The 11181-nt window shown below is 37.7% G+C and overlaps 1 protein-coding gene across 1 annotated transcript in view; it reads right to left on the bottom strand.

Moving 5' to 3' along the window:
* Positions 1-7395: 7395 nt before the first annotated feature.
* LOC107100901 (homeobox protein MSH-D-like) overlaps positions 7396-11181 on the bottom strand; it is a 4570-nt gene continuing 784 nt past the window's right edge. The window contains exon 2 of the mRNA XM_015399575.1: positions 7396-8756. Within this exon, the coding sequence (XP_015255061.1) occupies positions 8299-8756 (458 nt within the window). The 3' untranslated portion in view covers positions 7396-8298. The remainder of the gene's footprint in view (positions 8757-11181) is intronic.

Consider the following 11181-nt stretch of genomic DNA (forward strand, 5'->3'; position numbering starts at 1 on the left):
TAACAGAGCAGCACAAGGCCATAACTGCTGGCATCAGCGCTGACCATGGTCGGTTTGTCGGTGTCATAGTAGAAAAGAGCTGGCGCAGCTATGAGCATTGCTTTGGTCTCGTTGAATGCTTTCTCCTGGGGTTCATCCCAAACCCATGCAGTCTCTTTAATGAGCAGTTTAATCAGTGGATGCAGCACTGTAGACAGACCTGGCAGGAATTTTCCAGAGTAGGTCACCAGTCCGAGCAGCTGTCTTAGGTGCTCCACATTTGATGGAAAAGGTATCTTAGCAATAGCTTCCACCTTGCTCTCATCAGGTTTTACACCATGTGCACTAATGATATGTCCAAAGAACTGCAGTTCAGTTTTTTCAAAGTGACTCTTGTCTCTGTTCAACTTAAGACCGGACCCCTCGATCGTCCTCAAAACTTCATTGAGTCTGCAATCGTGTTCCTCTTTAGTAGATCTGTAAACCAAAATATTGTCCATCATGACAACATTTCTTACCAGATTCTTTTGTAGGTTGATCATCAGTTGCTGGAAAATCTCAGGAGCAGATGTAATCCCAAATGGTAAGCGTTTGAAGCAAAAGCGACCCATTGGGGTAATGAATGTGGACAGTCTTTGGCAGCCGGGATCAATTGGAATTTGCCAAAACCCACTAAAGACATCCAGTCTTGTTCAAGCATTTTAAATCTACACACACCCTGACTTCATCCTTGTTGCATTTTCTCCACTTTTGGAAGGAGAGGAAACAGAAATTGGCACAGTGTACAGACACTGTATGGAATTGCCTCTTCTGTCAGCTCAATTTTAATCACCGCACAGTTCAGTAGCCCTATTTCCCCAAAAACATAATTGGATAACAAATATTCTCCACTGATGGCATTGACTAGTTTGACCAGTCCCAATTGCTTTGCCACTGCTCTGCCTAATAGGTCACTGACAAATTGTCCTTTAATAACTATATCCAGTACTGGTATCTCTGACCGTGGTGTGTGATGGTAGTGAGGAACGTACCCACTCATCTGATCTTTCCACCTGGACTGTACATCTTTGATCTGGGCTTATGCAGTTTTGGTTTGTGCTGTAGATTATTGACAGTTGCATCTGTCATGATTGTTAAATCAGCACCAGTGTCGATTTTAAAGTTGACTGGACTACCATTCACCAGTAGTTAAATGTCCCAGTCGATATCTGAATCTGACTCCTTGATGTCATTTGACTTTGCTACCCTACGGAACAGTTCACTAATAATGAACGAATCCTCACCTGAACATAAAGTAGTTTCAGCCCTGACTTGTTTAAGCATTTTAGTTTTTCACACAGCTTCAAAATGTCCAATTTTGTTACACTTTCTGCATCTTTTATTTCAGGCAGGACAGTTTTCTTTTCTGTCGTGCATCCTATCGCATCTCTGTCAGTTTTGTGTATTTTCACCGTATGTCTGTGATTGTTTCTGCCGTTGCCTCAGAAAGCTTTTTTTGTGCTGCTAAACCGTTTCTGTAGTTCCTCCACGCTCTGCACCTTGCTGTCTCACTTGTCCACTCTGAGCTGGATGGCTTTCTCGAGAGTCAGGGCTGCTTCTAGTGGAAGTTTTTGAGAAACCTCCTTATCCATCATTCCAATAACAATCTGGTTCCTAATCTGCTCATCTTTCCCCATGTCGAACCCGCTGTGCTTCAACTGTCTCACAAGCCCTTTGGCTCCTGTTTTTTGAACAAAGTGTTCTTCAAACTTCTGCATCACCAGGGTGAACTCATATTCTGGGTTTGGCATTCTCTCCATTGCAGCAGGAAGCGCAAAAGAGCTGTAAATAGGTTCGCCATCTCTCCCCATAAAGTACAGAATCAAATTTACCTCTTGGCACTTCGCGGCTCTCCCTGTCGAGTTTCGACGCAATGCTGAAGCGGGCGAACCTCTGCCACTAGGTCCTCCACTCTGCAGGCTGTGTAAAGTCTGTGTGAACAGCTCTGGAGGTCCAAACTTTGCCATTGTGCTCTCCCTGAAGGCTTTAAAGTCTTTAATTCTGACACCATGTCATGATATGCGGAACGACAATAGAAGCCATAGTCGCTTAAAAAGCCTACTGCTTTATTCACTGCAGCATGAGGTAACAACTCCAACTGCTTCTTATTTACACCAGTAACATTCACTCCATAGCTTCTAGTGCCCCTCAGTGGTCAGTAAGCCAAACTACTGTCACTCTACATAAACAACTCATCTCATAACAGTTGCTAATACAAAATAGAGACACTAAGACCTCCTGGACAAAGACAGAAGGATAGATTTTTTTTTTAATAAATAATCAGCATCCCTGTTGAGTGTGATATGTTTCATTTTCATGCTTTATGCTCAATTCTACTGGTAATTACATGCATATTGAAACTGAATGGCTCCTGGTGCTGTAAATGTGACAGAGCTGTGGTTATAGAGTAAAGGCTTCCTGTTGTCTTAACTGGGTTTCTTGCTTAATTTATGTCAGTATTCACCCTCACACTAATCTTTCTTTTGGTTATCCCTGCATTTGTTACATTTTATATTTGAATACTATTGATGGTTTCTTTTATTAAAAATGTGAAAGTGCTAATATTAACTCCTTGACACCCACTGTTGCTAATATGCAACAAACCCTTTGTATTACCAAGATAGCATGTGCATTCCCTCAGTGCCACTTATTAACGCATTCAGTGAACAGGAACCTTTAGCAAGCTGTTGCTTCTATTACAGCTGGTCCCTAACAGTGTATGTTATGATATATACATATATATATATATGTATGTGTGTGTGTGTCTTCTAATTATATATCAAAAATACAAAAACACTTATTTATATTCCTTTTTTATATTCATATTCAGTTAAGTGTAGAAACACATTCATAAAAAAGCCATGGTTTTTAATGTAAATTTAAGAGAATGCAAGATTTGTGTTGAAAGGCCTACTCCATGTACAAATTGACCCTATTTTATTTTTTTAAGTTTTTGTTAACTAAACCACAAGATGTCCCATCTGTTGCACTCAAGGAGTGTGTAAAAAAAAAATCCTTCCACGGGAGCTAAAAGTAACCTGGCAAGCCAGATTGATATTGTGTGGCATTCAGTTTTAGCTCTGAACTTGAATTTGGGAATGCCCTCATCACATCTGTTTGGGGAAAGGAGGGCCTATGGGTGAGCTGATTGTGGGTGAAGCAAAACCTACTGCTCACCTACCAAAAATTTGTTTTAGCCAATCGTGCTAACACATAAATATTAACGTATACAGGATATTTTTATGGCTTTCTTTCAACAGTGGCTTTCGTCTTTCTACACTTGTATGAGCCAGATTTAAGAATTAAATTATTTATGAATGACAGTCAATATCTCACCTCTTCTGTAAATCTATTAATCTCCAATAGAGTTGCAATGGTCCCTTTGGCTGAGATGTTTTGTTTCAGATTAGATGGTTGATTAATGCTAATACATTTATTTTCGATTGCTATGTTTTGGTAGGTTTCCAATTGTGCAGTACCCTTTACATTTCCAGATAGATTTCAGATTAGAGGACACTTAAAAAAAACTTTTTAAAAAGTTTTTTTTTTTGTTACCTTTCTTAGACCTAGCTCTACTATAAACAGCTGCATACATTTCCTTGAGCTGTCTTGTGTGTTTATTCGTCTTCATATGTTTGCTCATCTGTGGCCACCTGAGGCCTTCAAGGATATTATTAATTTGTACTGAGATTCAGTTAAATGTCGGTTGACTTAACTTAGTAGTTTGGGGACTTCTGAAGGAGAAAGGTTAGACTGGATTTTATTGAGGGTTATAAGTTTACAGTTGGCTGAGGAAAAGGGGAAATTAATCTTTTCAGATTTGTAATATTGCATCAATTTTCTTCCAAATGATGTGCTGGGTCTCTTTCCAAGTAATCCTAATTTGTTTCTCTACAACTTTGCAACGACTTCCCTTGATTTGTCTTTAAAAGAGCCCTTACTTGATTAGTTTTCTAAGTATCTCTATATATATTATATATTTTAGTGTATGATCATAATTTTTGTGAAAGGTCTAAATTTGTAATCTTGTGTTTTACTGTGAATAACCCTAAATGTGTTTACATTCACCTCACCAGATTGTTTAAGAGGGCCATTGTGTGTCTCCAATCAAAGTATTTTCAGGAAGAATGAGGCTTGACTTCATGCCATACAAAAAACAACCACCAGAGGAGGTTGTATACTAGCACAGGGCTTAACGCTAGCTGCAGTCTCAGTCACATTTTAAACCACAAATATGACAAATTGCTGACAATGAATTATAACGAACATTTACTCAAATGTTCCCTCTGCTAAGGACACCCCGAGAAAAGGGCTGTTTTAGTGGACTTTACACAATCATACATCTATTCTTCTCCAAAAAGCACGTCATGTTTCGCAAGAAAAAGTCATTCCTGTCAGTCTGCACTTCATTAAGCTGATTGCATTGACTGCCAGCTCCCTCTGTCTACACTGCCTCTCTCACTTGTCCTGATTAAAGAGGAACCTCATAAATGTGCCGCTGCCCTCAAACTATTTCCGTGTTACATCAAAGTCAGAAGGAAGTTTTTAAGCTGGTTTTACAATCCACACAAAAGCACCCTTAAAACTCACCACGCAGCCCTAAACTCTTAGCTGCACTTAGCTCCAGTTTACATCTACTAGGCTAAAATCAGGAAAAACAACAGTGAATGACAAGCACTAATGAGAAAGGAATATTACTTTCATTATTCTGTTTGTGACTTCTGTTGTTTCCCTGGTTACACCTAACACCTATGAGTTCCCCTCCTTCCTTTGTTATATTTGACTCTTTGAAACTGTTAAGGCCCGTCAGCTTTTGTCTCAACCTGATCCAACCTGTCATTTCACTAATCAATTCATAAAAATAACTGTGTTACACGAAGAATACTTCATGTCCTGCCATATATAGCATGGTAAATATACAATATGTCAAAGTAGTCAGGTTTGTTTGGGTAAGTTTTAGGTCAATATCCTACTGAAGCCCCATAATCTGTGACTGAGACCAAGCTTTCTGACACTGGGCAGCACATTTCTCTCTAGAGACTTTTTTTTCAGCTTGTATGATCATTACACTGTCACAAGTACAGAGCAATGAAATTAACTCTCTGCATTTAACCCATCCCCTTGGGGAGCAGTGCGCTGCCATTGCGCGACGCCCGTCAAGCAATGTGGGGCTGAAAGTCTTGTCCAGGGACCCAGATTGGCATACTATGGGACTAGGGCTTGAACTCAGAACCCTTAGCTTTAAAACACAATGCCCTAGCTACAAGGCCACCACTCCCCTTGATACTCTTGAATTGTCATTGCACCCTGCAGAAATGCAAGATGCCAGTAGAACAAAACAGAACCTTCTGGATGTTTCACAGGAGGGACAGTGTTCTTTATTGATAAGCTTCATTTTGCTGTCTGTGAAAATGAAGCTGTGCCTTGGCAAAAAGTTCAGTAGTTGTCTCATCTGATCATAGGACATTCTCCCAGAAATTGTCTGGCTTGTCAACATGTAGTTTGGCAAATTCTTATCTGGCTTTTTTTAATCGTTTTCGACAATCATGTCCTCCTTGGTTGTCTATACCCAGTGCAATAGCTGTATAGATAAATACCCATCTATATAAGTATCCATGCAAATACCCTGTGTAATAACGTTGCATAATAATCCTGTTTAAACAAATAAAAAAAACTTATATGACAGACTTCAGCTCAGCTGTCATATATACAGTATATATATTTTGACACGCACTGTATATACTGTATATACCCCAATGCACCGTTTCTTTCTTTGTTTGATCCAGTGTAACGAGTAAATGTCTCCATTGTGAGATTAATAAAGTCTGTCAATCAAGTCTCACATTAGGTTGTCTTGAATACCAACAGATGGTGAAATCTGACACTGATATTCCCTGAGCTTGACGTTTACCTTTAATCTCTTTAGAAGTTATTTTTTTCTGAGCTCTTTTACTACCATTTGTATTATCCGCCTCAGATTTGTCATTAATTTTGCTGCTGCGGCCACATGCCGGGAGGCCTACCCATGGATCTTAAATTCCTAAATTTGTGCAAGTGTATTCACAGGAACATCAAGCTGCTTAGAGGTTTCATAGCCTTTACCTTTGACATGCTTATTTTTTCTAATCTCCTAAAACATCTCTTTCCTTCACTTCCTCTGGTCCATGTTGAGTGTGGTACACACCATGTCACCAAATGGAACAGCTATTAACTGTTACCCTATATATAGGTCAACTGACTGTTTACAAGATTTTGGACACCTGTGATGCTAATTACCCGACACACCATGATTTATCATGCACCATTGGTCACATTATTTTTAATATTTTCTAGGGGCTTCATTATTTTTGTTCAGGCCTGTTTCATGGATTCATTTTTTTATTATTATTTTCCAGCAAGGTTGAAAAACAGTGTCTGATTTTCATTTAATTTTCATAGGATTGGTATTTATTTTGACTTTTGTCAAATTCAACTAATTTCTATTACCATTGTCAGATTTTCTTTCATTATAAAAGGGATAGCAACATTGTTGCTTAAGTTAGTATCAGATAGACATTTATTAAATGCAACACAAATAAGAACTCCTTGCTAATTTCAGTCTGCAGAGTATTTACTTTTTTAGTTAAATAAAATCAGATGATGGTTGGCTGTGTATGCTTTGATGTTTAAATGGAGATAATGTTCCAATACTTTCATTTTCAGTTGAAAATGTTAAGAACTTGCAGCCGATTTTCTTTTTCCAAATATTTTAACTGTCCTTAAATTAAACATTTTTATTTTTGAAACATCAGATTTGCCTTTAATAAAACCAGTAAATCTGTATCAATGAGAAAAATCTGATCAGAGTTTTTGTAATCAACAACTTTTCTTCAAGTAGGATTCCTACACTAGCATTACTGCAACTTATTCCTGGTTAAATGAGCAGTGATTATTTGGACTTGGAAAAGCAAAATTATTGAAAACATGGCATAAATTATTTGCAACAAGCATAGCTTATAAAAATATTACATTCAATAAACATCTTGATCAAAATTACATTTCACTGTTATTATTGGTCTTCAAAAAGGAAATAATAATCCAGACCTTCAAGATTTTTACAAGTTAATTTCAGAAGGCCAGTTTGGCAATTATTAGATCTGAGGGATTTTTTTTGTCAACATGTAGTTGACAAAATTAGAACAAATTGTAAAGTCGATGATTTAGGTTTATCATTTATAGTTTCACAAACACTATTTTGAAGCTGATTACTCTTCTTTTGGAAACTCAGAAGTGGACAATAAATCACATAGATTCAGGGGAACATTTGAACAAAAAGCTTCAAAGTGATAAAAAATAAAAAAATAAAAATGACCAGAATGCAATTTTTACTCTTTTACCATTTTTCAAAATCACTGAAAAAAGTGTATGTGCCAATAGTTTTACTTTTCATAAAAAAAATGTGACATGCAACTGTGAAAGAATCTAAATCAGCTTTAATTTCAAATGACAAAACAAAAACAATATCTTGTGATTCCGCCAAATGGGACAGCACACAAAAGAAACAATATAAATATACATTTGGTGTCACTTTGTACCATATTCTCTACCATAAATACACAACATAAGGCACTCATAAATTTTCAGCATTGTAATTCAGAGAAGATAAATATGGTCCTGTGCTATAAAAGTGTTGTAAAGAGAAATAGAAACTTCAGCACTAGTGGTATAAATTAAGGTTTGTTGAATGGAGCGCAAGTACCTTTTAGGTATACCCTGAATAAAAGGTTGTTTTAAAGGCCACTGGTATGTGTGAACCGCAAGAAAGCTTCTGTGATATGCATAATATGTCCTGAGAAGCTGAAACTCCAGTTAATCCGCACAAGTATCCTCACATTCAGGCCACTTCTGACTTAAGACACTGTGTCTGATTGGAAACAAGGCTTAAAAAAAAAAAAAAAACAGCTGTGGTCTGTGTTTGTGTGCCCAGTGCAAGTCTTCGCCCCTGCTCAATTATTGCCGATGTAAAAAAGGGAAGACGATAAACAGCACTCAAACAGAATAACCCCTCCGCTCACAGCCCAGTCATACAAACAGGCTGTCCGACGGGGACAGCAGAGGAAGTGCCTTTCTATCCTTGCTTAAGGGAAGGAAAATGGATTTCTAATTAGTTCTGAAGAGCTTTATATACTGCACTTCGGGTGCAGATCATACATATTTTGCATATAAAAAAATGTCAAGAACACCTGCTCTTTCTCAATTTTTGAAACTCTTTAAAAGTAATGCAATAAGATATTTCCATTGTTATGAGAAGTGGTACATGTTGTATCCCAGTGGAGCAGCATATAGTCCAAATGGGGATATAGGGAGGAGGGATCTTTGGTGTTGGTGATAGGCAGAGTACGACTGTCCATACAGAGACATGGCGCCCAGCGACAGTGGTAACGTAAAGCCAGGGTGCAAAGCTCCAGAAGCGGCAGTAGCTGTCACTGCTGCCGTCTTGACATCAGCGGCCATCTTGAGCTTCTCCATCTCAGCCTCCTGGAGCCTCTTCGCTTTTGCCCGACGGTTCTGGAACCAGATCTTCACCTGGGTCTCCGTCAGGGTCAAAGAGGAGGAGAACTCTGCTCGCTCTGCGATGGACAGGTACTGTTTCTGTCTGAACTTCCTCTCCAGAGCCAGGAGTTGGGATGTAGTAAAAGGAGTGCGGGGCTTTCTGTTGGTCTTGTGTTTCCTCAGCTGACAGGCTGGACTGACATGACCTGAGGCACCAGAAAGGATGGAGAATTTAGAATGACATCTGTAACCATTTTAGTCAGTGGGATTATAGCGTGGTATAAATGCAGGATAGCTGCTTTCGAACAAACTGCATACATTTCACTTGCAAAACTGACAAAAGAATTCCATAATGACGATTTTAACTAGGGTCATCTGTAACTTAAAAGCACAAAGTGAAGATGTGTAAAATCTGTGAGCAAAAGTTAAATAGATAAACAAAAAAAAAATTTAATTTGAGTACATGTCATCAGTGGTCAAAATAAAATCCTTAAAATAGTGCATACTAGGTAAATAAATAAAAAAAATTAATAAATTGATTACCGGTAAGTCAAAGTTGGAAAATCAACAAATCTTTAACAACTCTTTAAATCTTCCCATAATTTTAATCAGGCTATCTGGGTTCCTTGGATTTTTTTTTTTAAATATCTTTCCAGTTTTTAACCTTTGGAAATAAATATTAGGCCTATGTGAAAAATTTGGATTTCACATGGAAATCCAAATTTAGTAGTTTAGTAGACCAGGTGTGCATCTATTCAGGAGCGCTGCCAGGAATTTGGGGCCCCATGAAAGACATTGATATTGCACCCCACCCAAATAAAATATATGTAAGTTTTTTAAGTGCTAAAAAGATGCATTAATTTGTAATTGTTTTTTTCAGTATCACTATCACTACTAGTAGCACTTAAGCCCCGGTACGAGCAAATTGCCAGTGATAAACGGGGGAGACCTGATGCGATGCAGGACGGGGGTTTTGATGAATATATTCATGCTTTGTTTTACTGTTTACTGCGTAAAAATGAGGGAGAACACCAAATAATTTATAACACTGCTGGATTTTCTTTTTATATTTGAAAAATATAGCGATGCCCCTGATTTGTCATAAATTTTTCTGCTGCGGTCACATGCCGGGAGGCTACAGCCCCATGGATCTTAAATTCCCAAATATGTGCGACTGTATTCAAAGGAACATCAAGCTGCTTAGAGAAGGTTTCATAGCCTTTACCTTTGACATGCTTATTAATTTTTCTAATCTCCTAAGTTATCTCTTTCCTTCGCTTTCTCTGGTCCATGTTGAGTGTGGTACACACCATGTAATCAAATGAAACAGCTATTAACTGTTACCCTATATATAGGTCAACTGACTGTTTATAAGATTTTGCACACCTGTGATGCTAATTACCCGACACACCCAGATTTATCATGTACTATTGGTCAAATTAATTCCAGTATTTTCCAGGGGCTTCCTCATTTTTGTTCAGGCCTGTTTTATGCACTCATTTTTTTTTATTATTATTTTCCAGCAAGGATAAAAAACTTAATTCTTAATTTTCATAGGATTGGCAGTTTAGCATAGCAGGTGTGCATCTAAAATGGATTTAAACTGCTTTAAAGATGCAATAATTTGTTTTTTTTTTTTTCATTATCAATATGGAAAATGTGGCACTTAAGCCCCAGTACGAGCAAACTGCTGGACACAGATGGGGAGACCTGATGCGATGCAGGACGGGGGTTTTGCTTTTATTCATAGGGGCGGAGCTAGATGGGGGGCCAGGGGGGGCCATGGCCACCCTTAGCCAATCATTGGCCACCCCTACCATTGATTTTCCTCTAATAATTAAGTGGAATATTGAAAACATTAAATGTTTTCATATATTACTTACTATTTTTCATATATTCATAATTACTTGATAACAAAAACACTGTGGTTAATTATACAGATCAATATACTAACATTAAAGATGGTAAGTACAGGATTTATGCTCTTTTCAGAACTAGATTTTGTGTTTTTTGGGGGGTAAAGAGAAAATTATGCGTCTCTGCGTTCATCTAGGATTCTTTAGTGAAATCATAGAGAAATAACAATTTTAATAAAAACCTATTAAATAATCAATTTATGTAGATATTAGTACTTGTAAATATCAATTTTATGCAGGATTATTATTGATAAAAGTAGGTAAGTAATGACAATGTTCGCTCCAGAATTCAAACCTGAATGAATTTCATCCACTTCACCTTTTATCTAAAAAGCATGGATGTTTAAATATATGTGTCTATTTGTTAGCAAAGGCTGTAGGAAAGTATAGTTTGTCTTTATTTAGAAACTATGGATGTATTGCTCGTTCATTGTCCTGTTGGAACAGTTAGATTGAAAGTGAGGTTCTGGTTCTTATCCATTTTCGGCCCCCCTCAGTGGTCACTGGTTATTGCCCGGCCACCCTTATAAAAATGTTCTGGCTACTCTGTTTAATCATGCTTTGTTTCGCTGTTTACTGCTTAAAAATGCAGGAGAACACAAAATTATTTTTAAGACTGCTGGATTTTCTTTTAATATCTGAAAGATATAGCGAGACAAATATTTTCTTTTTCTTTTGGGCCCCCCCTCAGTCAAGGGCCCTTAGAATCCCCCCC

This window comes from Cyprinodon variegatus, unplaced genomic scaffold (assembly GCF_000732505.1).
Source record: "Cyprinodon variegatus isolate N-32 unplaced genomic scaffold, C_variegatus-1.0 Scaffold1025, whole genome shotgun sequence".
NCBI lineage: Eukaryota > Metazoa > Chordata > Actinopteri > Cyprinodontiformes > Cyprinodontidae > Cyprinodon > Cyprinodon variegatus.